The 26422-nt window shown below is 32.9% G+C and overlaps 4 protein-coding genes across 4 annotated transcripts; 3 read left to right on the forward strand and 1 right to left on the reverse strand.

Moving 5' to 3' along the window:
* Nucleotides 1–2259: 2259 nt before the first annotated feature.
* On the reverse strand, nt 2260–4378 carry LOC111317528 (uncharacterized). The gene is made up of 2 exons (XM_022919958.2): nt 3960–4378; nt 2260–3861 (listed from the first exon to the last, which is right to left on the reverse strand). The coding sequence occupies exons 1-2, from the start codon at nt 4284–4286 to the stop codon at nt 3685–3687; spliced, it is 504 nt and encodes a 167-aa protein (XP_022775693.1). The 5' UTR covers nt 4287–4378; the 3' UTR covers nt 2260–3684.
* Nucleotides 4379–5144: 766 nt separating this feature from the next.
* Nucleotides 5145–10742, forward strand: RR14 (response regulator 14). The gene is made up of 6 exons (XM_022920754.2): nt 5145–5701; nt 6171–6323; nt 6412–6810; nt 6975–7051; nt 8686–9876; nt 10327–10742. The coding sequence occupies exons 1-5, from the start codon at nt 5497–5499 to the stop codon at nt 9874–9876; spliced, it is 2025 nt and encodes a 674-aa protein (XP_022776489.1). The 5' UTR covers nt 5145–5496; the 3' UTR covers nt 10327–10742.
* A 1773-nt stretch (nt 10743–12515) lies between these two features.
* Nucleotides 12516–16537, forward strand: LOC111318103 (CRAL-TRIO domain-containing protein YKL091C-like). Its single transcript, XM_022920755.2, has 6 exons — nt 12516–13027; nt 13152–13407; nt 14332–14368; nt 14538–14655; nt 15781–15891; nt 16110–16537. The coding sequence occupies exons 1-6, from the start codon at nt 12956–12958 to the stop codon at nt 16245–16247; spliced, it is 732 nt and encodes a 243-aa protein (XP_022776490.2). The 5' UTR covers nt 12516–12955; the 3' UTR covers nt 16248–16537.
* Nucleotides 16538–18703: 2166 nt separating this feature from the next.
* Nucleotides 18704–24561, forward strand: LOC111318104 (transcription initiation factor TFIID subunit 15-like). The gene is made up of 9 exons (XM_089754038.1): nt 18704–18716; nt 18804–18882; nt 18928–18959; nt 19049–19391; nt 19511–19705; nt 20400–20483; nt 22134–22215; nt 22297–22423; nt 23930–24561. The coding sequence occupies exons 1-9, from the start codon at nt 18704–18706 to the stop codon at nt 24130–24132; spliced, it is 1158 nt and encodes a 385-aa protein (XP_089610164.1). The 3' UTR covers nt 24133–24561.
* Nucleotides 24562–26422: the final 1861 nt, after the last annotated feature.

Here is a 26422-nt window from a genome sequence, read left to right on the forward strand (position 1 = left end):
ATTAATTCACTTTATAATTTTCTGATAGACATGTGATAACCCTTTAAACATGTTTACAAAGTTAAAAAATATTTTTATCAATTTATAGAATAATTTTCTTTTTTTTTCATTTTTTTTAATTATCTTGTACTTGTATTGTTTAAATTAAGTTAACAATATAATATGAAGTTTTATCAAAACATTATTATTTTTTTAATTTTTTTTGAGTAATAAACAATGCTAGATATAATCAACTTAATATTAATTTATTGATATGTATGTCGATCAAACTCGTTAAAATTGTGGGTTCGAGATTATTTAACTAAATTTTTAACGATTCATCTCCTATGTTATATACAAAAAAAACTCATAGATTTATTTTTTATAAGATCGCATAAATGAAATTTGTTTTAATTTTTAATTGTTCTTAGGTTTTTTAATTCATTGATATAAGTTAAACTTTTTGAGAATTAATAAGATGTTAATCAAATTATAATTAAGTATTTGGTTCATTAGTAGATACTTATACTCCTTGTGTAAATGATCAAATTCAATCCCTTCTCCAAAATAATAAATAAATAAATAAATAATCAATCTAATTGTTGCAACTTTGTAAAACTTGTAGTTTTGAGATTTTTTTTTCTTATTTTTATGTACGAAATGATAATTTTAGAATCCAACATACACATATAAAAACGTATTTTGGCTCTTTAATTAGACTATATATTAAAAAAGAGAATCTACTTTTAAAATCCATTTATTTTTTCATTATAAAATATTTGTCTCGTTTTAATGAAAAAATTTTCATATTCTTCTTTTTTTATCTTTTTAAAATATTATAAAATTATCCAATATTTATTTTATCTAAATAATCAAATTTTAATTTCATTACACATAATGGATGTGCTAGGACTGATTTATTCTTAATTTTTCAAGAATTAATCATCCGGCAAAGCAAGAACCATTTCATATTGAAACCTAAGGGGGAGTGGTAATTTGGTAATAAAACACAAATTAAGTGGCAAGAGATAACAGTGTGCGTCCACGTCGGTGCAAGTGATAAAAACGTGTCGAACAGAAATCCAAGAGAGAAAATATCTGACCAATCTGCCACGTCACAGATATGCGAGGAAGATATTTATTTTAGCGTCACGATGTGGCGAGGATTGGAATCTGAGCCCTTCCTTTCCCAAATTTGTATGTTCTCGAATCTAAATAATACGTTACTATTTATAAATTATTTAGATTTAATTTAAATAAAATTTAAATTTAATTTAATTATTAATGAGTTGAGTTTGGGTTCGAATAGTTTGATTCATTGATTTAATCGAATTTGAATATTTTTATATTCAGTTCGAGTAACTCAAGAGTTTAATCGAATTTTTATATTTAAATATTTTTTATTATTTTAATTAATAAAATATCTCGAATTCAAACTCGAACTCGAACATAAATAATCGAACTTTTATTAAATATAAAAATCAAACTTATTTTTATATATTTTCGAACTTAATCAAATTAATTCGAATAGTTCGAATTTGATCACGAATTGAACTCAAGTTATAAAAATAAAATTCGATCGAATCGAGTATCGAAACACGAATTGAGAATCGAATTTAAACTCAAATTTTTTATTATATTAATTCAATTCGATTCGATTATATCTCTACTCTCAACTTTTTGCATTCACACTTAATCGATAGTCCAACACTCTATACTCCAAATTCAATGTGCTAAATAACACGAACAAAAAATCAAAGCCAAATTCTTTACCTCGAAGATTAAAAAAAAAAAAAAGAAGGAAAGACCATGGCTAAATTGGTTCTATAGTTACATGATACATTTTGTTCAGTTGGTGAAATTTTCTTGTCTCATCGTGATGTTTTGAGATTAAATTTTTAAAAATTATTATATTTATTTATCCAGTCAATAAAATTAATTCTTTAATCAGCCCGTTTTAATTTCTACATCATTATCGATAAGAGTTCACATATAAAACTTTAATCTTAAAATTGGCTTGTCTTTTGCTAAAAAAAAAAGCTCAATCAATACTTTCATTAACATTTTATTAATACATCACTTTAAAATTAAATATTTAATTTTTAATTTATCTAAAATTATTAAAGATAGTACATAATCACTCACATAAATTATTTTTAAATTTTATGTAAACTCACAATCAACTATTAATTATCTCGATCAAATTATTTTTTTTATTTCATAAATAATATAAAAAAATTCAGATACGTATGACTTAAGCATTTATTTTTTTGTAACTTTCTTGATACTCTTTATTTTCTTTCTCATCAAATCTTAGATATTTTTATTGATTTAAGCGGTAGAGTGTATCTTGAAAAACTAATTCCGACACCCTTTATTTGCTGCCACAACATAGCGAGACAGCCTCTCCAAGGTGCTGACCAAGATCATATATATACCTTAGTCTTAAAGGTAAATGAAGATGCATAGGTTTTAACTGCTTTCTCTCTGAAATCCCTTGAGAACTGCGAAGTCAGGGTATCAATATATCATCTTCAAGTTTATAGATGAACTCTCACCTGCTGCTGTTGAAGGAAGCTAGCCCAGAGGCGAACTTTGGCTCTTTTGAGGACCATTTCTCCAAGTTTCATCAATGTATTCAAGGATGATAAGCGAATCCACAATGGGATTTTCATTGTGAACCAGTATAGATGCCTCTTGTGAACAGGATTGTACTTGCACGTATTCCCAGTAGCATCACTTTGTTTTCCTTCTCCATCTGGCTTTCTCTCTCCCTCCCTCTTTGAGAGTTTTAATTGGACATTGAGTCCATGCAAATGACAAGCTCTACTTATTGATTCCAGTTGAGGTTTCTGTTGCATAAAGAAACTAGAAAAAACCCCAATTTGGCAAATTTCTGAATAGAATAATGACTATAATTAGCCGGTACCATGTGAACAAGATCTATGTTTCTTCTCATGAACTGAACAGTCTTACAATAAGGATAAATTCCTTGACTAAAGGCGACCAGATCCTTCTACCTAGCAAGCCATTTTCAATTATATGGTATGCTCTCAGCAATTTCTAACGTCTCCAACTTGGCCATAGTTGAAATTTTATTTTTTTCAGGCACTTGGTTAAATTTTACAAGTCCCCCCTATGGTTTAAAGATCATGCATTGCTGCACTATGGGCTTCATTTCTGAATGTCTATCTTCCAGCAGAAGCAACAGCAAGCTGGAGCACTGCAAGATTATACAAAAACCTGATAAGATTTAAGCCCTTGTTGTTTGACAACAATGTAATTTCACTTTAAAAATGTGCAGCCTGTATGGCCCCGCATGTGCAAGTGTTTTATTGGGGGTATACTCAGAAGGCAACCAGTCATTTCTTTTGTCAGATCCGACAACAGTGATTGTGGGCAATTCAATGAGCAAGTTGGCCCTGGAAAATGTTCAATTAGCCAAAATTATAGTCTTAAGCATATATTGTAGCCTTTATAAATGCAGAAACCCCTCAAAATTAACTTTTAAAGAACAAATTGCATAGGTTGAATAAGACAAAAGTGAAGAAAGTTCATAATCAACAGCATGACTCATTCTGTTATATTTATAGCTGCCAGAAAGACCGGAGAAATTACTGTCAGAAATGGTGACACAGCATCTCCAAAAATGGTGACCAATATCAAGATTCCTCACTTTTCTGCTAGGTAGGGGCTAGGTAGGGGCTAGGCACCTAGGCGGGTCTTAAAAGATTCCCATTTGAGACCTTTCTCAATGTATTCTACGTTGGAGGGATCAAAAGGCCCTTTGATTCTGTCAATGGACTTTATCACTGCTCTAGCTGGAATTACACTCCTTGATGGATCTGGTGAAGTCCCATAGTTCAAACATGAGGAGAACCCCTGAAATAATTGTAAAGTTTTGAAGAAAACAATGAGAAAGACTTGAAATTCAACAGTAAATAGATAACAATTTAAAAAAAAAAAATTGATGAAACGACCTTGAAGATAAGGACTTCTACTTCTTGTTCATCCACTAGTGCATGAACAAGAAGAGCTTCTCCTCTAGCAGACTGACTGTACAACTCAAGCATTGCAATCTCTTCATTGTAGCCATGTTCTTCTTCACCCCTTTCATCATCTTCATCCTCATATCTCACTCTTCTCCTTGCACCACAGCAAGTTCTGGGCAGAGCTCTTTGATTGCTCAGTTTAAAAGCTTTAATGGTGGAGATTTGATTAGTATTTGAAGAGTTGCCTACCTTAGAGAGGATGGGTAGCATGGAAAGCGAGGATAGCATAGCCCATTTTCCTATGTGCTTCAGCATGGATGATAGACCATTCGATATATGTCGAACCAGAGTCGTTCGGCCTCGGATACTCTAAAGATAAGGTGCCACGATTGTAACCTCTGGGTTTGTTTTTATCAAATTTTGGACTGACTTCTTTTTTTTTTTAATTAATTGACATAAAACATATATTTCACCTACAGTATTACAATAAAAAATTTGTCGGTCAAATAGGAGATGTACCGGAGAAAACAGGGGCTATTTCAAATTGGATAATTGTATCCTCTCATTAATTTCATAATTCGTGCAATTGTGTTTAATAAAATTAATAAATTTTATATTAATATTATATTTTATATAAAAATTATGTAATATAATTTGTATTTATATAAAAATATAATTTTTTATATCCATATATAAGAAATGGGTTTCCTTGCTTCCAATCTAAAGCTCAGCTCTAAGGAATGAACGACATAATTATACTATTTTATTTTTAAAATATTTATCATGAATTAATTTATATAAAATTTAAAAAAATTAATTTTAATATTTAATATTAAAATTTAAGTTTTTTATAAAATTAAAAAAATAAAAAATAAAACATAATTTTGAAACGTTATAAAAAAAACAAAGACAGAGGGAGTAATTCATAAAAAAGCTTCGGTTCTTGGGTGAACCCTACTTGCACTAGCTTGAGCCCCCCACACCAGACTGTGGGAGAGTGAAACCGACGACTCGCGGACCGCGAAAAGCTCGTCAGCCACTGTGCTTGAGCTTGACTTCCCCTAGCTTGTCTGGGTCCCACCTTTCGCTTCAAGCCTCTCCAAATCACTCCAATTATTTCCTTCCGTTTCTATTTCATGATAAATTAATTAATTAAAGAAAAAAACAAAAAACAGAGAAGGACAGCTTTTCTCTAATTTTCGCATTATCTTTCTACTCTCGACCACTTTTCTTATTTCTTCTGCGTTCTTCAACCCTCTGTCGATCACCGAGAGAGAAATTCAACGTCAAAGAAAATAAAAACTTCCTAATTTATCCTTCTTTGATTCTCTCCTCGATCTGATCCCGGTTCTAACCTTTTAAATTTCTTAGTTTCTTTCAATTTCGTCCTCCATTTCTAGGGTTTCGCTTTCTCTTTCTGTTTCAATTGTTTCTTCTGTTGATGAATTGGAGTCATAAAGAGAGAGAGAACGACTTTAACTCTAGGGTTTTTAGTTAAATGTCTGAGTGAGTTGTGTTGTTGGCTATGGCTGCCGTGCAGAGAGTGGTGCAGTCGAGTGTGAGTACGAGCGCCGCTGCCACCAGCAGCTATGGTGTCTCTCCGTCCTCCAAAGGAGTGGAGGTTGTGATCTCCGATCGATTTCCGGCTGGTTTGAGGGTTCTAGTTGTGGACGATGACATTACTTGCTTAAGGATTCTCGAGCAGATGCTTCGCCGTTGCCTCTATACCGGTACTTAATTTTGCATTTTAAAATTTAATACATATATATATTTTTTTCATGCATTTTCTGCTGATGAAACTTTCGTTTCGAATTAAGCGTAAATTTGATTATATTTTCGTGGCTGTTAGCTTTAAACAAACGGGGAAAAACAAAATTATAATTGATTTGAAATTATCAAAACTCTAGAATACAACCCGAATTTCGACCTAATTCTTCCCTACAAAAGTGAAATCACGGATTTTTTTATTTAACAAAAGTTACAATTTTTATGTATTGTACTCTTCAAAAATTCGTCTTTGTATTTGCTTTGGTGTCCACATTTTGCGTGTCTTAGATTCTATGCTATCAAACAAACAAAAGGAGTCTCTTTTAATATCTTGGATTCATCTTAATTTTGTTATTTGTGAGCAGTGTGAAATGTTCTGATGTTTGTTCAATTTTTCATTTTTTAAAAAATATAAGAGTTCGTTTTGTGCAGTTACTACTTGCTCGCAAGCCAAAGCTGCCCTCAATCTTTTACGTGAGAGAAAAGGGTGTTTCGATGTGGTGCTTAGTGATGTTTATATGCCTGATATGGATGGTTATAAACTCCTTGAACATGTTGGGCTTGAAATGGATCTTCCAGTAATTAGTAAGTATTCTTTCGTTTCCCATTAAAGATTTATATATATATATATATATATTGATTCTGTTTATTAACACGATGAATCCTGTTGCAGTGATGTCGGCTGATGGAAGAACAAGTGCTGTTATGAAGGGAATAAAACATGGGGCTTGTGATTATTTGATTAAGCCCATACGTGAGGAAGAACTGAAGAACATATGGCAGCATGTTGTTAGGAAGAATTTGAATGAGAATAAAGAGCTAGAACATTCAGGAAGCTTAGATGATAATGATCGGCAGAAACGAGGAAATGATGATGCTGAATATGCTTCTTCTGTCAATGACGGGGCTGATTTATCATTGAAACCTCAGAAAAAGAGGGGCAATGCCAAAGAAGAGGATGATGGTGAAATCGAGAATGATGATCCATCCACATCAAAGAAACCACGTGTTGTTTGGTCAGTGGAACTGCACCAACAATTTGTCGGTGCTGTAAACCAGCTAGGGATTGATAGTATGATCTCCAATGATTTATTGCTTTTATGTTATTTTTCTTAAGATGTTGAATGGGTATAGGGGATAGCATTTTGCATTCTGTGCAATCTTCAAAATATAATAGTTAATACTAATTGCTTCTTTGTGTTATTGCTTACTAAAACATTGTGGCTGCTATTTCAGAGGCTGTTCCCAAGAGAATTCTTGAGCTAATGAATGTGCCTGGTTTAACTAGAGAAAATGTTGCAAGCCATTTGCAGGTTTGGTTCTTCACCATGTGTGTACTTTTTGTCTTTTTCTTTTTCATTTTCTAGTAATTTGGACTGATCATAAATGTATTTGAGCATTTTAAGATTGGCTCTCAGCTCTGTGTTTGAGTGCACTATTTAAAAGCAGCTGATTGTTGCTTTGCTTGCACATCCCCTATCCATTTTAGACATTTAGATTTTGGCTAATAATAAAGCTTTGATGGTTTGTTGTTGATATTTCATTTCATTTTTGATTATTATGAATGCTTTATATATTCTTCTATGCTCTACATGTTTTTTTTTTTAAGCAATAGAGAAAATATTGCCTCTTTCTGTTGTTTTTGGTCTTTCTCTACTTTCTGATTTATTAGATCTTATACTTCCTGCCCATTAGTTATTGTAATAAGTAACTTAATATAGTGATGGCTTTTGGGTTTTTTCTTTTTTTCAAAACTTGCTTAGCTAGAATGTCATGGGAGTTCTGGGTTCAAACAAGTGTCTTAGACCTAACAACCATACTCTGATTTTAATTTACATTTACTCTGAATCCATTGCCCCTCCTCTTCCATAAAGATTGAAGTTTTATAAATTTCTGATTCCAATATTTCTTTGTTGTGCTGTTATCTGTATGAGTCAATTTTACTTTGAATCCATTAGCCCCTCCTTCTTCCATAAAGATTGAAGTTTTATAAATTTCTGATTCCAATATTTGTTTGTTGTGATGTTATCTGTATAAGGCCATTTTAATGTTAAGTTAATGGGATATGAGTCATAATTAACTATATTTAACGAAATCTCAATTTGGTTGGAAATCCTATTAATTTCAGGTGATTGTCTAGATTTGATTGTGATAAAAGCTTTAAAAGGTTTAAAGTCATGCTAATCTGGGACACAGCATAATATTACATGATGTGTTGTATATTATTGTTTGCCATGTGGTGAAGTTATGAAAGTCTGGATTAGCTGATTCAAGTTAGATGTGTCTGAGTGAAAGTGGATCTCATAATTGAGTTTAAAAAGAAAAAAAAAAAGCAAAAAAAAAAAAAACATAACAAAAGTCAAAATGTTATTTGATGAGTAAGGCTTGTATTGTTATTCATTTTTGTATTTCTTTTGCTAGTCACGATTGGTTTTAAGTTGGATTATGATTTGAGGCTTTGCCTTGAGTGCAGGACTACCTGCCAGCTGCTATATGTTGAAGTGAGCACTGAATATAACCTGTACAGGCCAGCATAACATGTTGTGCTGTTATTTGACATCTTGTGAATTTTTGAAGTTATCTCCTTTTGAGGATTAGTTGATTCATGTTTTATCTGATTGGAACTGGATCTCATAATTGTGCTTTGAGGATATATAAAAAACAATTATAATGGTTGATAGTTCTCATAGTGTTGCGCATTGTTGTACTTCGTTTTGCTAGTCAATTTTGGGTTAATGATTGTGATATGAGGCTTTGCCTGCAGTGTAGAGCTGATGCCATTACTGAATATATAACCTGTTCAGGAGTTTGAAGCCTGTTAAATATCTGCGTTCTTTTGAAAATTATATGCATATCAAAGTATCTATTTCCTGTAGATATATTTGGCTACTTGAGTCAGTTAAAAACTGTATTTTAACATCTAAGTTACTATGGTCCCTATGTGCAGAAATTCAGACTATACTTAAAGAGAATAAGTGGGGTGGCTCAACAAGGTGGAATTAGAGATCCACTTTGTGGGCCAATAGAACCAAATGTTAAAATTGGTTCAGTTGGAAGATTTGACATCCAAGCATTGGCTGCCTCTGGACAAATTTCTCCACAAACTTTGGCAGCCCTCCATGCTGAGCTCTTAGGTCGACCAGCTGGTAATTTAGTTGCGGCAATGGACCAGCCAGGCTTTCTTCAAGCATCCCTTCAAGGGCCCAAGTTCATTCCAGTTGAGCATGGTGTGGCATTTGGTCAACCTTTGATAAAATGCCAATCCAGCATTTCCAAACACTTCCCACAATCCATTGTGTCTGTTGAAGATGTTCGTTCAGGATTTGGAGCATGGTCCTCTAATAACATTAGTACAGCAGGTCCCAGTAGCAGTCTTGGAGGGTTAAGTTCTCAGAATGGTAACATACTTATTGATTTGTTGCAGCAACAGCAACAAGAACTCCAGAAACCACAGCAGCTGCAGCAGCAGCAATCCACTGTTCCTGAGCCCAGCCGTTCGATCCATGTGCAGCCATCTTGCATTGTTGTACCCTCTCAGCCATCTGCTAGTTTTCAGGCAGGAAACAGTCCTGTTTCTATAAACCAAAATGGCAGCTTTAGTAGGACTGCTGTTATTGATTACACTCTTCTTTCATCTCAATTAAATAATTCTTCAATGAACTTTGGGCAAGTCTCTGATGTGGATCTCCAAACTACTGGCATTCTTAGTGGGTGCATCCCCACTACTGTTTCTCCAGCTGTGTTATCTTGCTCTGTGAATGCTGACAATTGTACTAGTCGGCAAGTTCAAACCTCAAGCATGACATTTAAAGCATCGAGACATTTGCCAGGATTTGTCCATAGCACATGTGATGTCCAGGGTCCCTATGGTTCTACTAAGTCTGGAGAAGTGCTTGATCAGGCATCTTTTAATAATCTTGGATATATTAATAGAGGGGCTTGCCTTCCAACCCGATTTTCTGTTGATGAATTTCAATCACCAATGAGCAGCTCTAGCCATGGAAATGTCTTCAGTGAGAACATTGGTACCAGAGTGAAGCAGGAGCCAAATATGGAATTTGTGGATAATGCGAAAGTGGGCATACCAATACTACAACAATTTCCTCCAAATGATCTCATGAGTGTTTTTACAGAATAGGTAATTTTGTTTGGTCTTTTATAAATTTGATTTGCTTAACAGCATGCATGTGCATAAGTTGATTTGGCCTTTAGTTGCTTTTGTGTGGTATTTCTTTCGATGAAACTGTTTTGCCACTTGGTTCGTTCTCTGATGAAAACTTACCATATGCTCTGTTGACTTCTGAAGGCCAACAGTGTTCTTTGAATTTGAAAGCCAGGAATCAACATTTCACTAGTCATGCTTATTATAGGAACTAGTTTGGTTTCTGTTTGTATCAGATAGAACTCCGGAAAATAGACATTCATCATGTCTGGCTCGAATCATTTTACTCAAACAAACTTAACATACTTCGGAGTAGGTCCAGTGTTGTTTGAGGAAATACTTGTGGCACGCATGTAGACAATATTTACAATGTTTATTAATAATTGAGTATTTACTGAATCCAATTCTAATGCTCTTGTACAACAGGCTGGCATTGCATGGTGAGAATACCTGTCTGAATTCTGTGTGTGGGTAGAGATTGTCTTGCAGAATCAGTTGTTCAGAAGGGTTCAAGTTGCATCTTATTTTTACAATAGACGTAATTCCTAAAACCTTACCTGACTGTGTTATGATGTGAAGCCACCCGGTATATGCAATTCTAAAGAGCAGGAACTTAACTCTGCTCTCTTTTGTACATTTAGGGTGATGGCGTCTGCTTGCGTCTATCCTATAATGGTTATGCCCTAATTAGTCTGTAGGAAAAATAAGTTGTGTTAGACTGATAGCTTGAAATTATGATGGCATCTTGCCAACGTAATTGTGCAGTATTTGGGTCTAGTCTAGTGATGTTAGAATTCTCATTTATTTATTACTCAAATGAGTCAATGTGTACTTTTGCCCCATTTTATTCTCTTACCTTCTCTCTCGCGCACTAGCTGAATGGTTTGTAGAGATGGACATATACAATTCCTCGATGGTTGGTTGGACATGTCTTTACACACGCACTTCCTTACACGTTTTTGTTTTAATAAAGAATGGGATGATGTCTACATCCTTAGATTTCCATCATATGATCATGGGCCGGGCCGGAGCGATTAATCCCTCTTTCCTCAAAATCAGGAAAGAAAAACTGAGAAGAAAAAGAGTGTTGGTCAATTGCATTTTACTTTTGTTTATGAAAAAAAATGCTTAATCTATCAATTTTTTAAAATTGGAATTACTGGATTGTATGTTATTCTGGGTAGTTGAAAAGATTAAACTTGTTTTTTTTTGGGTTAGGGTAATTTCGAGTTCTGTCACTTCGAATTAGGCACCTCCCTCCAACTGCTATAATTAATTGTTATTAGTGGGGATGGATCTAAGTGTCTTGACTTGTCTGGTATAGATTGTAGGATTAGGGAACGTTAAAAGAATGTAAGACAGAGATTAGACGATCCTCTAACTAAATGAAATTGATTCGTCCATAAAGATTTTGCCTTTCGGTATTCCATTTCCATGCATGGAATATTCTTTGTCCAGAGTATTCCCCTTGCTAAAAGCAACCCAAAATTTGTTCTTTTACTATGGAAATTGTTGTTTTTGTCGTGTCCTTCTTTACTCTTCACACTTCAGAATAATTACGTGCAAAATCGAATCTTGAAATTTATTTTCACAATGGAAAAAAAGGAACGGAAAAGAAAAGTCAGTTGCCAGAACAGTTATCAAACTTAATTTGAGTTTTGACTATTTTTCATATTTCCTTATCATTATTTCATTATATAGTAATAATATTAGAAATTATTTTATTTACTATAATTTTTAAGATTATAGTAAAAAATTCACGACCAAAATTAATAGGATGATAGATACTTTTTAAAATATAAAAAAATTAAAAATAAAACATTTTAAGAGCTTTTTAATTTGAAAATTAAAAAAATTTCATTATTGTTTATAAAAAATAAACTCTAATAATATATATTAAAATAAATAGGAATCAACTTATACAGTTTAAAATTTTTTTAGTTTTACATTTTTTCAATTATTGATTTCAATAAATTTAATGAATGGGATTAAATTATTTTTTTTTATTTTTACTTATTTCTCTCATTTTTAAAATTTTTTAAAATAAAAAATAAAAACAATATGTAAAATATTTTAAATTTTACACTATATAAACGAATCCTTACTCTATGAAAATTATTATCTTACATGCATATGAATGGTCAAGTTTTGTATGAAATAACTTTTCAAATATACAAATTTATCACATAATTTTTCGAAAATTTCAAAATTTAGAATTGTTGGAAAAAAAAAATCATCTTTTACATCAATAAGTCAAATTTTATACAAAAATAAAATTATATATTTACATTTTATAAAAATAAATTAGTACATTAAATAAAGCTTTTTTTATCTGAAAAAAAGTGAATACACTTATCACTTAATCAAATGCATATATATAATTGACAAAAATTTAAATCAGAGTTTGTTGTTCTCTATGTAACCAAAAAAAAAAAAAAATCAGAGTTTTGAATTTTTTTTATCTTACTTTTTTTTTTTTTAAAACTTAAACATAAATAAATAATAAAATGATATTTAAGCTTTGGAGCTGTTGCTTGCTTTTGTGGCCAAAACAAAGCTTCCCAACCTAATCGGTTTAATTATCTTTCAATTTTCCACGAGGTCGATTTTTTTTTGGCGTGAGAGAAAAGAAGGAGAATTTATTTGTTTATTCAAATTGAGAAATGTTGCCTTCAAGTTTCAAAGATGGAACATAACTCCCAAAGCAACAGCCAACCAATTTGTTTTGTCACTCTCAGCTTTCAACATTTCCTCTGCCAACTGCACACCCTATTCTCTGTCATCTTTTTTTTAACTTTTTTTGGTTTTCTCTTTGTCATTTTCTACTCACGTTCTTTTCTTCCATTTTGTCAAAACTCAAATCTAACCCCTCCCTCTTTCTCTCTCTTGCATTTAAAGTTTTTTTTTTTTTTTTAAAACTATAAAGCAAAACTGGGTGAAACTCTTTTTCTTTTGTAATCTTAAGTTCTTTTTGTGTGTGATTGTGTGTGTGTGTGTGTTTGTGTTTTCCACAATCACTCTCTAACAAGCCAAAGCAGGTTTTTTGTGTGCTAACATGGAGAAAAGCCAGGAACTTGCACTGACCCAGATGAGGAAATCAGTTGAAAAGCTTGGCTTTTCAACTGAGGTAAATAACCGATACTCTTTTTGACAGAAACGCTATATTTTTATACTTCAATTCAGTTCTTTTTTGTTTTCGCTTTTATTTGTTTCTTTTAACTCTGTGTGTGTTTTTTTTGTTCTTTTTGTAGAATTATGGGGATCCAACAATCATGAGGTTCTTGATTGCAAGATCAATGGACGCAGAAAAAGCTTCAAAGATGTTTGTCCAGTGGCTGAAATGGAGGTCTTCTTTTGTTCCAAATGGGTTCATTGCAGAATCTGAAGTGCCGGATCAATTGGAAGCCAGAAAGGTTTTTTTGCAAGGTTTATCAAAGACAGGATATCCAGTTCTAATTATCAAAGGATGCAAGCATTATCCTCCCAAGGACATTCTCCAGTTCAAGAGTAATTCAGTTAGCTCATTACTTTCATTCTTCTTTATCATGATTTTTCAATTTGCTTATAATTTACTGTAATTTTTATTTTTTCCATAAGGAAAGAAAATTGCTCCTAATTCATGCATATTTATAGAGTTATGATTAGGCTGGCCTGAAATTTGATTCTATTTCCATTTTTGAAATGATGACTTTTGATCAGGATTATCCTGATATGGCTTTGAAGGGGTCAGGACAGAAAGGTTTCATCATAAAGGTGGGACATAATGGGGAAGCCACATAAAACTGGGGTCCAAAACTTTTTAAATCCTATTTATTATTTTAGGTAGCTCATAAATGTCCTTTATGTTGCAAAATTTTATTCACTAAATACCTTAGAGACCTGTTTGCTAGAGCAGGCTTTTGATTTTTGACTCTCTATTCAAGCATACTTAAACTACTTTATTCTTAGTAGCGACTTTAGAATTGGAACAAAACCTGAAATTTTAGGGTCCGTAGTGAACAAACTTTGAAATTAAATGGCAGAGTAACATCTGACTGCATAAATAGATTGGCCTTCAATTCTTGACTAACAGAAGATTTAACAAAGCTGTACATCTGGCTTCGCCACTAATTGGTGAGTAACCGAGTATGACAGTTTATGGATGGTATCATGCAGCTGCTGTGGTATGACATGCTTATTTCCTAGCAATTGCCCTTCTGTTATTAAATGTGTTACTTTGACCTACCTTCTTTGGTTATTGGGAGCAGATATCTCCACTGATTTCATGTGATTTACTAAGCCTACATTACATGGTAACATGCATTACCCTGATGCCAATGACTATTAGTACTAAAATGGTAGAATTATTTGAAATTGGTTATCTCTCATTACATGCTCATAACATTAGCCAGCTTGTGAAGTTTGGTTAACTTCGTCTATCTCTTGATGCAGAGTTCGTGGTTTATCTGCTAGACAAAACTATAGCAAGGTAGAACTCTGTTTTATATATGAAGAATGTTTCTGCAGTAAGAACACCAAAAAAAAAAAAGTAATTTGTTTTGAAATACAGGCTCCAAGATTCATCTATTCATATCTATTTGATATTGCTTATTTGCTTTATTCTTATATTTTTGACTCGGTGAGTTGTCCCTATTCAGCTCTGTGAAAGGAAGAGAAATAGGAAATGAAAAGTTGATTGGCATTCTTGATTTTCAACAAATTAAGTACAAAAATGTTGATGCACGTGGATTAATAACCGGATTTCAGTTCTTACAGGTAATGTATGTTTTCTAAAATATGTCCAAAAGAACAATACTTCATGTCATATTATTCTCTCTGGATTATAGGCTTCTGGAACCTGAGTTAGGTTTTAGTGGAGAACCTGGTTGGTCAAAATTTCCAGCCTAATGACTTCAGCATCCCCTTGGGGGCTCATTGAAGACTTCATCCTAATTTAAACCCTGTATCACTCTAGCTTTTTTTTTTTTTTTTTCACTTCATAGACCTTAAGTTTCTTCACGTGTTAAATGGATGGAAGCTTTTCCATGTCTTCTAATTTTGCTTTTACTTTGGTCTATGGTCATCTCCTTGGCTTTGGACATTGCTTTAATTGCAACTTGTTTCTCCAGATTAAACTTGAATGCCGAGGAATTCAGCTTTGCCAGATTATTGCCTAATAAAAGAAATAACTAACCCAAGTAAAGAAAAAATCACCAATTAATTGCATGTACGGATGCAGAAACACTAATCGTTGGCTGGTGCATCTGGTCTCCTTTTCCATGGAGGATTGGTCACTTGAGTTACTGAGCTGTTTTTTATGTCAGTTATTGTACAAACAAGCTAAATGTTCCATGCCAACTACAGAATAACATTCCATAATCATAAAATCAGGATGAAGCTCAGAACACTTTTTCCTGTTATCTTGAATCCTTATTAACTTTGTTGGGCCTAGTAATGTGCATTATCTGTGTCGAATAGATCCTAGTAAGCAGAATCTTACTAAATGACATACTAAAACATTTGCTTCCATCTTAGAAACAAATGGCACTGTAGTAACCATATAATCTTATTAAACGACATACCGGTGCATGATATCTGTCTTCTGGTTGATGTAGTGTATAATCTGATTATTAGGTCATGTTCTAGAATCAGATGAAAGCAATCTTTAAAATTAAGAATTGGGCCATTTTGTCTTGCAATTCGTATCATGTCTGTCCTTTTGTCTCTTTACCCTGCTTGTTCTTTTTTAGATTAATGCTACTTAAATCTCCTAAATCCTGAATGATAATAAAAAGAATTCCTCTCTAAGTCTAAGCTCTGTTTTGTAAATTTAATGCCAATTTTGATTGTTACATGGTTCTAACCTTCACTTCATGTAGTTCTAACCTTCACTTCATGCAGGCATATTTCCCAGAGCGCTTAGCAAAGTGCTACATGTTGCATATGCCACGGTTTTTTGTCAGCGTTTGGAGGATGGTTTCTCGCTTCATTGAGAAGGCAACACTGGAAAAGGTATTTACTATATTTTTGAATGGTGGTTGATGTATGTTTGCAACAAGGAGTTTAGCGCATCTTTATACCCGAAAAATAGGGATCAATATGCCCAACTGGCTAATTTGGCTTGCCTATCATGCTCAACATGGAATTTAGTTAATTGGATTATGGTTATAGTGAACTAGATTTATCTTGTGTTATATCCGACTTGGCTTGATTTGCAACAACGAATGCAGATTGTAATTGTGACGAATGAAGACGAGAAGAAATCCTTTATAGAGGAGATAGGTGAGGAAACCGTGCCTGTCGAGTACGGTGGTAAGGCAAAGCTGACAGCCATCCAAGATGTAGAAGTGCCACCATTGGAAGGCTGATCCCACCAAAAGTTTTAGGCAGCAATTGTTGCTAAAGTAGAACTCATTGGACCATTCATCGTGACCAATATAGTTAACACTGCAGCCACCCATTGAAGGGTTAAACTTAAACCCTCAAACCATCAATGCAGCTGCTCTTAATCCACCTAATTCGAGTATTTATGTATGGATAATAGTTCCAACATTACGTTGGCTTCAATGGAGTATCTTATCATCATCTTGAATAGCTACAATTTTAAAAGTAACCTTCCCAAAACCTTCTTAAATGGAAATATCATCTTATAAACAAATTACTTTGTGCCTCATATAATTATATATCTTGTTATATTTCAAAATGCCAGAAGGTTGATGTTGCCTTGTTTTATTTAATTTTTGTATGAATTAGTAAATTTTTTAAGTTGAAAATGAAGAATTCAAGATCATCATCCATATTGTTTGTCGATAAGAGTGTCAATTCGAATATTTAAATCGATTTATTTTATATCAAACATCAAAATGGATGTAAAACAAAAAATATATATTATGTTGTAATTCATATTATTTTATTTCACAAACTGCTAACGAGGACTTGATTCAATTTTAGCGTTTTAATTGTTTGTTGCAGAAATACATACTTTTTATTTATGTTGTAGTAATTTGGGGATGGATATTTGATATCTAAGCATTAATTTTGGGCCGTACATGACCAATGGGTGTCACGTCTGCCATGCGGCACTTCCTTATTTTTCTTTGTTTTTCTTTTGTTTTTTTTTTTAATTTTTTCCCTATTGTTTTTAACAAAATGCTTTTATATTTAAAAAAATTTATTGATTTTATTTTTTAAAAGTGGGACTTACTTTATATTAAGCTTTCTTATTTTTAACCTTTTTATCTACACATGACAAGGTACCACCTAGTGCTCCTTTTTTTTCCTTGATTTTTTGCCAATTTTTTTATAACTAATAAATATTTTTAGTAGATTTTATTTTTTAAAAGTGTGATCCAATTCACACCAAGTTTTCTTTTTTTTTTTTTTTTACTTCTTTTAAAAATAAACAATATATATTTATAAATAATTAAAATATTATATATACATTCATCCATCCATCAATTATATAAATTTTATTTATTTTAATTTTTATTTCACCTTCATTCAAAATATTAAGCCTTATATTTTTTTTAATAAATTTTTTTATTTTTTATTTATATAAATTTATTAAAAAAACTTATTTGAGGTATTCATGACATTTTTTTTATTTCATTATTTTATTTTTTAATTACATAAATTTGTAATAAAAAAGGTTGATGGATAAATAAAATAATTGTATACGATAAATTTCAATCAAATTTGATTCGATAGTAAGTATTTTTTTTGTTTTTTTTTTATTTTTGATTTTTGATTTTTAATTTTTTTTCATTTATTATTTTTTTAATTAGATCATTTTTAAAAAAATAAAATAATAAAAATGAATATATAGCGTTACGTTTATTTTTTTAATTTTTAATTAAATAAATTTTATAATAAAATAAAATAATTAATAAATATAATAAAATAATTAATATTTAATAAATTTATTATCTTAATTTGATAGGAGTATTTTTATAAAAAATTAATATCAAATCAATTCGAATCAATTTTTTTAATAAAAATTGAGGGACGGATTCCAACTGTAATATATATATATATATATAAGTATATATAAGTATATATATATTTTAATTTTATATTTATATATATTTATTAATTTTTTTATTTTTAATTTTAAGTAAATCATATATAAAAAATTAATAAAATGTTTCTAATAATTTATATTTTAAAAAAATAAAAAATCAATTTAGATATTTGTGTTCACTTACATTTGGATTTTTTTATTTTTTTAAACTAAATAAAATTTAAAAAATACGATGAATATGAACAAAGAAATGAAAAAAATTTTAACTCAGGAAAACGCACGAACACCCTCACCTAAGTACTAAATAAATACAAGAAAAAATAAAATTAAAAATAATCGAAGTTAAAATGAAAAGAATAAATGCATATATAAAATAATAATAAAAAAAAAAAAAAGTCCCACTCATTTCCGTTTACATTTTTTCAATTAATTATAAACAACAAAATCGTAGCAGACTCGTAAACAAAAAACCCCGTTAATAAGTCGTAACAAGAAGAGAAGAGAAACCACCGGTGTCGCCGGCGACAAAACGACCGCTGTCATCACATTTACATATTCCATCTTCTGGCGCCGCCGCCTGCGTCCCCACAACCAGTGAGAATACCATTTCTCCTTTCCCTCAATTTTAATTCTTAGGCGTCAGATCTTTATCTTATGTTCCTGATTACGCTAACCGTTTGCGATTTCAATTAATTATTTTTCTCTAAAATTTCGAATTAGTTTATTTTTAAAAAAAATTTAAGGTGCGATCTATCTTATTTTTTTGAGTCGCTATGATAATAAATATTATAATAATTTCTGTTAATGACACCATGCAGTATCAGTTAAGCATTTTTCTTTACTTTCCTTTTTTGTTGCATTTATTGTTAATTATAAATTTAGCTAAGCATTTAATTTTCCTTAGAACTTTCTAGAAGGCTTTTGAGGAATTTGGAGAAACAATGGCAAGCAATTCAGGAAGAGGAGCCCCTACAAATGGTTCCGTCTATGTTTGTAATAACCTGAGGGAACCGATGAAACTATGTTAGCCCAATATTTTGGAACCATTGGGTTGCTAAAGGTATAAACCTTTAATTGAGAAACAAAAGATATGCAGCTGCGTGTGGTATCTATCACTTATTGTTGTGTTTTTGCTGATTTTATTGAAAGATAAGCGAACTGGGAGACCTAAGATATGGTTATACAGAGATAAGGTGACAAATGAGCCAAAAGGAGATGCTAGGGTTACTTATGAGGATCCACCTGCTGCATTGGCTGCTGTTGAATGGTTTAACAACAAAAATTTTCATGGGAGCACAATAGGTTTTTTTATAGCTGAGAATAAGAGTAGTAATGCTGCTGCAGATCCTCCAACTTTGGCTGGTGATGGTGGTGGATTGGAGGGAGATGCGGCTAAGGACATGAATGGGAGTGGTGGAAGGGGTAGAGGTCGGGGTGATGCTTCAGGAAAAATGTGGCAACAGGAGGGAGACTGGCTATGTCCAAATACAAGGTCTGTGGTGTGATATTGGTGAGCAGCTTCTTCTTGCTCTTTTATAACATTCTCTCTTCGATTGTCTTTAACTCTGATTGTTATGTATATACTTCCTCATTTAATTCTTTTGATTACAGTTGTTCCAATGTCAATTTTTCCTTCCGTGGTGTGTGCAACCGCTGTGGAACTGCTCGACCTGCTGGTGCATCTGGTGGCAGTGGAGGGGCTGGTGGTCGTGGGAGGGGTCGTGGTGCCCCTGACTCTGGAAGTCATGGCCGAGCAGTAGGTGCTACTGGTGGACTTTTTGGCCCAAATGATTGGCCTTGTCCTATGTATGACTTCTAATGCTTAAGTGAAATATTTTCTTTTCTTCTCGTCCTTTTGTGATTTTAGGCATAGAATTTTATTCTCCATTTTTGCTAACCTCTTAACAATCCTGTTAAATCCCATATCTAGTTGTACACTTTATCCCAAATCTAAAATCCTAATAGCCTTGCTGAACATAAAGCCAAGCAGGCAGATTTGTGATATATAGGCTTCTGCTTTAACTCAGGTTTGACATTAGTGTTTGAGCACACGCAACTCCTGGTTTTCCTATATATGCACATGTCCCTTCATTATATCTCTGTTAGGATGCAGTTCTGGTTACTTTTTCTGAGAATTTGAATGGAAATCTTTGATTGCACATGGCGAGTCAAGTTTTTTTTTTTTTTTTTTTGGGGGGGGGGGTACAAGAGGGATCTCTATGGCTTGAACCTAAGATCTCTAGCCTAACACCATCACTCCCTTACCATTTGAGCTACGGCCAAGTAATAAGTCTCTAATACTTTGCCAGAGTATGCAAATTGGTCTTGTTACATGGACTGTTCAAATTATGTCCAAACCAGAGGGGCTGGTGGTGTCTTACACTTTGTAACACTTCCACTATGCAACTGCTTGGAAATGAGTGTGTTTTTGATACTTGAATGAAAAGCCATCTTAAATTCAGCATTATTCATGTCAGTTATTTCAACATCTTTTTTACAGGTGTGGCAACATCAACTGGGCTAAGCGTACAAACTGCAATATTTGCAACACCAATAAACCTGGTCACAATGAGGGCGGTGTGAGGTATCGTTAGCTATTTGACATGTGTTCATATTATCAAATTAAAATCTTTGGGAAATTTTCATTGAAAATTGATTTACTTTTCTACATTCTTTTTCTGTAGCTGTATCATTTGCTTCATTTCATTCTTATTATGAGAGTATCCTCAAGGTGATTTTGACCTTTAATTTATATATGAAAAAACCAATTTTATTTCTGTAATCTTGCGAATGTTTCTGTTTTATTTGATTTACCTTTTTGGTTTTGGATGGCATTGGTCACACTTCTTTCCTTTCTCTCTCTCTACCACCCCAAAATATGATTTCTCTTTGGTATATTTTATCTTTTTGCCTTTTATTATTGAAGAAAGCTCAGAACTATGTTTTCATTCATAGTGCAGATATTGTTGGGGTTACGATTACCAATCAAGCATGACAGACTTCCTTCCAACCCCCACCTTCCCCAATTTGAAGTTGCTAAAATGTGGCTATACTTTCTTCAAAATGCATTATACCTTCGCTTACCTATCCTTTTTTCTTAAAGAAATTATTTTTGCTTCCTTTACTGGAAGGAGGTGGAAAGATAAAAGTATATTCATTAAATAATCCAATTCTTTTATTTGCATGTACTTTATCTCTTTCATAGTTAACAGATTTTATTCATGATTACAGGGCATGAAATGGTCTGAAACATAAACTAGTTATTGTTGTTGTTGTTGTTGTTATTATTATTACTATTATCTCTCTGAAAATTCTTTTTGTGGAAAATAAACATTTTTATGCTTTGAAATTTGTTTGCTGTTACCAATGTGATCTGCATGTAGTTTTGCTTCTTGTTAGAGTAGTCAGGCAGTGCTTTCTGTGAACTCCTTTCGGTACACCGAGTCAAATGTCTTCAGAGCTCTTGTTTTAGTCATTTCTGTTAAATATTTTCTCAATCAGTTTGCTTCTGTTTTGGGCTCCATGCATATAGAAAAATGTGATAATAGTTAGGGCCAGCATGCTGGTTTGGATCCTATTACTAATGGCTTGATTGAGTATTATTATTACAATTGGTATCTAACACTCTAAAGTTCGTTCCCATCATTTTCCCCTTGACTACTCATTTCTATCATTTGAATTTGGTAGAATATGTGGTGCCAGTGGCTACCTATGATGAAGATGTGGAGCAAGAAAACTATTAGTAGTAGCAAATTTTTTTCTTGAAGAAAATAGGAGTTTTATGAATGAACATTTTGTGACGTACACATTACTTCCATTGGATGAAAACAGAAAACAAAAGTAGTTTTACTATTATAACCTGAATTGCACCTATTCTTTAACACAGTGCATTCTAATCCTTGTAAACAGTATTTACCTAATTCTTTACTAGTGTTTTGAAGTAAGCAGTGTTACTGCATATGTATTCTTTTTCTTTGCTGTCACCGCATTCCATGCTATAGTTAGTTGATTTTATCAAGCATTAGATTCATTTCCTCATCTACATTCTTTTCTTTTCTTTTCTTTTCTTTTCTTTTCATTTCACTCCCTCCACCTCATCGATTTGACTAATTTAATGTGTTTTTTGTAATTGGAGTGAAATGCTTGTAAGTTGATTATGTCATTATACCAATTTACTGCAGTTTTACCTAGCTTTTGCTCCTTTTAGTTCTTTGATTTTTATTGCTATGAGCAGAGGAGGACGTGGTGGTGGTTACAAGGAACTTGATGAAGAAGAGATAGAAGAAACAAGACGACGTCGACGTGAGGCAGAAGAAGTAAAAAAAATCTCCACTATCATTACTTGAAGCTTAATTCATTACTTATCTTAATGTGATGGCAATATGTACCAATTTCAGGATGATGGTGAGATGTATGATGAGTTTGGCAATCTCAAGAAAAAGTTCCGAGCCAAAACACAACAAGCTGAAGCTGGAAGAGGACTACCAGGTTCAGGTCGTACTGGCTGGGAAGTTGAGGAACTAGGTATTGGGATTTGATAACTGGTTCATATTAGGATGCGGTATTTTAAGATACTGATCGTCATACATTTAAAGGCTATTATAATTTATGACAAAGAGACAAAGTGAAAGATTTATTGCCATTCTACTTAGGCATGCTAGGCAGCCCAGATTAGTTTGACTAGTGATTATGCTATACTAAAAATATAGAGGTGACCACATTTCATATCATCTTTATATCAGATAGATACTCAATCAAAACTTCCATATAGGCATGGAATACTTGACACATCTAACTTTTGAAGGGGAGAAAATTTCAACTTAAGAGGTTCTTTTATAAAACTTACCTGTTGTTTTATATGTATCAGACACTGTAGGGCTGTGCTTATCCATGTTTGTTTTGTCTATGGGTGATTTAAAACAATGAAGCCAAAGAGGGAATTTTGATTTCCTTGTTTTTTCTTTTTTTTTTTGTACCAAACCAAATCAAACCTACTTTTGTATTAGTTTGATTGTAATTTTGTTTTGACCTTTAATTTGAGCTTTCTGGATGGTCTTGTCTATATTGTACATTAGTTTTAACCAAATTTATACTTGAATGCACACAAACAAATTGGTAACACATATGTCTGAGTTTTTAAAGGTTTAGATTAAACAGCACTATAACCTCTCCAGTGTAGATAGAGTATGAGTTTGTAATAAAAGCATTGAAGGAGAATGATATGCAAGTTTTAGCTAATTTATGAGAAGAAATGCTCCTAATATCAATCTATGATCAACTTTAAAGTTTAAACTGCAGAAAACTGTAGGAGTTGATAAAATGTTGGCATTAATATAAAAAGATATATATATATATATATATATAGTTATGGTGTATTGTATTATTATTTTAAAATAATCATACAATCTTAGAGCTTTATGCATGCTTTTCAGACCAGTGACTTTATCAAGAATATCTAGATTAAGAATCTCTGACAATTTCTTTTGCACCTTGGAAGCAACCTTGCTCTTAGCTTTATTTAACCAAACCTTAAATTACAAACATTTCATGTTGGCTACATGAACCCTAGTCAATGATCTAGGGATATTGTGTTCTAGTGTGAATTATTCAATGCGCTTGTGCGTGTATATGTATATATATTTACTTCTATTTATTTATCTTTTTGGAATTGTTAAGGATTATACAATTGCTTCATTACTATAAAAAGGCACAAGCAGCGCCCTGGCTCCCTCCCTTATTGGGTCCCACAATGCCCTCTTCCCTATTTCAGCACATAGTTATTGGATATGTGGATGCTATTTTTCCTTTTACCTTTCCTCATCACCCATGTTAGTTTGATTCTTAAAGATGAAATTGCCTGAAGAACTAACAATTTCAACCTGATGAAAAATTCAAAGTAGAAAACAGTGTTCTTTTTTTTTTTAAGTTAAATAAATGTATAAATAAATAAAACAAGATATATCCTTTTCTGCTGCAGTATATTGGTGTTTGGAGTATCTTAATGTTTTAATAAATGCAGTTACCTGGCAGGCACGATTGATAGGAATGGAAGAGAAAGAAGCAGAGACAGGGGAAGGGAACGGGATGAGGGAGATAGTCGCAAAAACAGAGATCGTGAAGATAGGGAAAGATGTCATAGTCGAAGCAGAGAGAGGGATAGGGGAAAGGATCACAGTCGTGATTATGATTATGACCGAGATAGAGATTATAGACGGCATAGAGACAGGGGTTGAGATGAAGGCCGAAGCAGGTATTTTTACTGAGATGGGAAGAATCAGTGTCTTGTGCTTGATACGTCCTTTTTGGTCTGTAAAATGGCACTTGATTGAAACTTTTGAGTTGAATTGGCATATTTAGTGTGATTGATAGCTGAGACTACTCTCAGCAGTTGGATGTATTTCAAAGATTTAAGTGATTCGCTTACCCTTGTCTTGGCCTTAGGCGGGACAGAAGTTTGTAGCCATGCGAAAGCAAAAGGCAAAAGGCAAAAGGCAAAGGACAGAAGTTTGTAGCCATGAGGAAATAGTTAAAACAGAGATGTGAAGCTTTTGGATTGAGATTTTTGGAAAGAAAGGCAAAGGCCGACCAATATGCCCTATTGGTGTTCAATCAATTTGAAAAAAATTGGAAATAACAGAGCACTCCAAAACCTCTTCCAATAATTGAATGAATTCTTAAGGGGCTGTTTGGCTTCTTTTTTAAAATTTTGAAAACATAAAAGATATTTAATAAATGATACCAATGTTGTTTTGGCAAAAAAACTGTAGTAATCTTTAATATATTGAAAACAAGTGTTTGGGACTTTAGATTATAGGAAGTTATAAAATAATTCATTACACAAAACAAAATAAAATAAATAAATATAATATTGTGTTTATTAAATAAACTATTTTATTTAAGTAATATTACTTATATTTTATTAAATAATAAATAAATCATTTAACAGAATTACTTTCTTGAGATTTCGAAGTTGACATTGAGCTGACCGTTGGGCTAGGAAGAGGGCAAAGAAGTGAATTCATCCATAAACCGACTCAAAAACTTGGCCTCGCCGAGGCTATATTTAGCTAATATTAACATTGTGAAGTTGAATTAAGAAGCCCGTATCTTTTTGTGTCCAGTTCTTTTGCTTTGCTTTGCTTGGCTTGGCTTTGATCGCTTCTTTTTCATTTGTTGGCTTTCGTTATTAAATATGGAGAGCAGGACAATGGAGTGTGCTCCAGAAGTAATAACAAGGGTATCATTCAGCTCTGGTCTGACTGACTCTGTAATGGATAAAACTGAAGAATCTTGGCGAGGGAGAATATGGGGCTGGGGATTTAGCAAAGATAATGAAGCCTGTTCCTTGACTACTTGCAGTGAAATATTCTACTTCTCCTAGCCCTTCTATTCAGAAGGAATATTGGATCCTTTGACGATTTCTTAGTTGCCCACATATCTGAAATTTCGGGCGTTGAATATGAGGTTGAAAATCGCAACTTTTTTTTAGATTACGCGGCTGGAGAGAGCCTTCTGAATTTGATCAAAAAGTATGGTGGAAAAATACCAGAATCTGATGCGAAAGTGCTATAGTTGAAGGGCTTTTCCACATTCATGAGAGAGGTTACGTACATTGCGATATCAAACCAGAAAACATTCTCGTTCATCCTTCTCATCATTCGGGTTCTCTTAGTACTTTGAAGATTGCTGATTTTGGCTCCAAGGAACCTAGAGAAAGAGATGCGGCACCACCACGTCGCCAGAATCTCTAGAGCATGGGAAAATCACTGCTACTTTGGACATATATGGTCGCTAGGATGTGTTATTGTTGCGATGATGGCTGGAGAACGACCATGGTAATCAGCCATTGACGTGGAAGATTTGGCCATGGAGATTGCATTCTCAAGGGATTCACTAGATAACCCCAAGATATATATGTCAAAGTCATCAAGTCAGGGAAATATTCCTTGATGAGGTCCTTTGCTAGGGATCCCTGTGATCGCTGGACTGCTCATAGGCTGATAAGGCACCCTTTTCTCATTCATGTCTCTGCATTATTGGCACCGCCACCGGCACCACAAAAGAAAAAATTTCTTCCGCAGGCTTTGGTGCAGAAAGTTACAATAGTCTGAAGATCGAGACAACGTCGAACCTCAGTGATTGTCTACTGTGAAGCTAGATCAATTTGAAAGCTTATGTTTTATGTCTATCTATTGTCTCAAAATAATTCTATTACCAATTTGGAAGTCATTCTTATATATATCTTTTTAATTCTACCAAATAATGTACTATCACACATTTGGGTCCTTTTTTTGCCTATGTGCAATGAGCTTTGAAACATCATTGATTTTGGAAATTATTGTGCAGTTCCAAAGTGCATATTCTAGTTTGTTTTGTCTAGAACTTAACTACAACTATAATCTTCAATTTGCTAGGCCAACAGATTGTTCCCATCTTTTAGTCTCCCACATCTCAGCTTGCCTTGTTATCGTCTTGATAATTATGTCAAGAAACCATTCCCAAAACTGAAATTTAATCAAGCCC

This window comes from Durio zibethinus, chromosome 2 (assembly GCF_047325235.1).
Source record: "Durio zibethinus cultivar Kanyao isolate XHJ-2024 chromosome 2, ASM4732523v1, whole genome shotgun sequence".
In the NCBI taxonomy this organism is placed as follows: domain Eukaryota; kingdom Viridiplantae; phylum Streptophyta; class Magnoliopsida; order Malvales; family Malvaceae; genus Durio; species Durio zibethinus.

Excerpts from the sequence above, each read along its gene's own strand:
- LOC111317528 (XM_022919958.2), bottom strand. The coding sequence starts at position 4,286 with ATGCTGAAGCACATAGGAAAATGGGCTATGCTATCCTCGCTTTCCATG. Across the intron at positions 3,862-3,959 it reads TAGAAGTCCTTATCTTCAAG|GGGTTCTCCTCATGTTTGAA; the intron begins GTCGTTTCATCA and ends CAATTATTTCAG.
- RR14 (XM_022920754.2), top strand. The coding sequence starts at position 5,497 with ATGGCTGCCGTGCAGAGAGTGGTGCAGTCGAGTGTGAGTACGAGCGCC. Across the intron at positions 6,324-6,411 it reads AATGGATCTTCCAGTAATTA|TGATGTCGGCTGATGGAAGA; the intron begins GTAAGTATTCTT and ends ATCCTGTTGCAG. Across the intron at positions 7,052-8,685 it reads ATGTTGCAAGCCATTTGCAG|AAATTCAGACTATACTTAAA; the intron begins GTTTGGTTCTTC and ends CCCTATGTGCAG.
- LOC111318103 (XM_022920755.2), top strand. The coding sequence starts at position 12,956 with ATGGAGAAAAGCCAGGAACTTGCACTGACCCAGATGAGGAAATCAGTT. Across the intron at positions 13,408-14,331 it reads GGACATTCTCCAGTTCAAGA|AGTTCGTGGTTTATCTGCTA; the intron begins GTAATTCAGTTA and ends CTCTTGATGCAG. Across the intron at positions 15,892-16,109 it reads AGAAGGCAACACTGGAAAAG|ATTGTAATTGTGACGAATGA; the intron begins GTATTTACTATA and ends CAACGAATGCAG.
- LOC111318104 (XM_089754038.1), top strand. Across the intron at positions 18,960-19,048 it reads GAACCATTGGGTTGCTAAAG|ATAAGCGAACTGGGAGACCT; the intron begins GTATAAACCTTT and ends TTTTATTGAAAG. Across the intron at positions 22,424-23,929 it reads CTGGGAAGTTGAGGAACTAG|GCACGATTGATAGGAATGGA; the intron begins GTATTGGGATTT and ends GTTACCTGGCAG.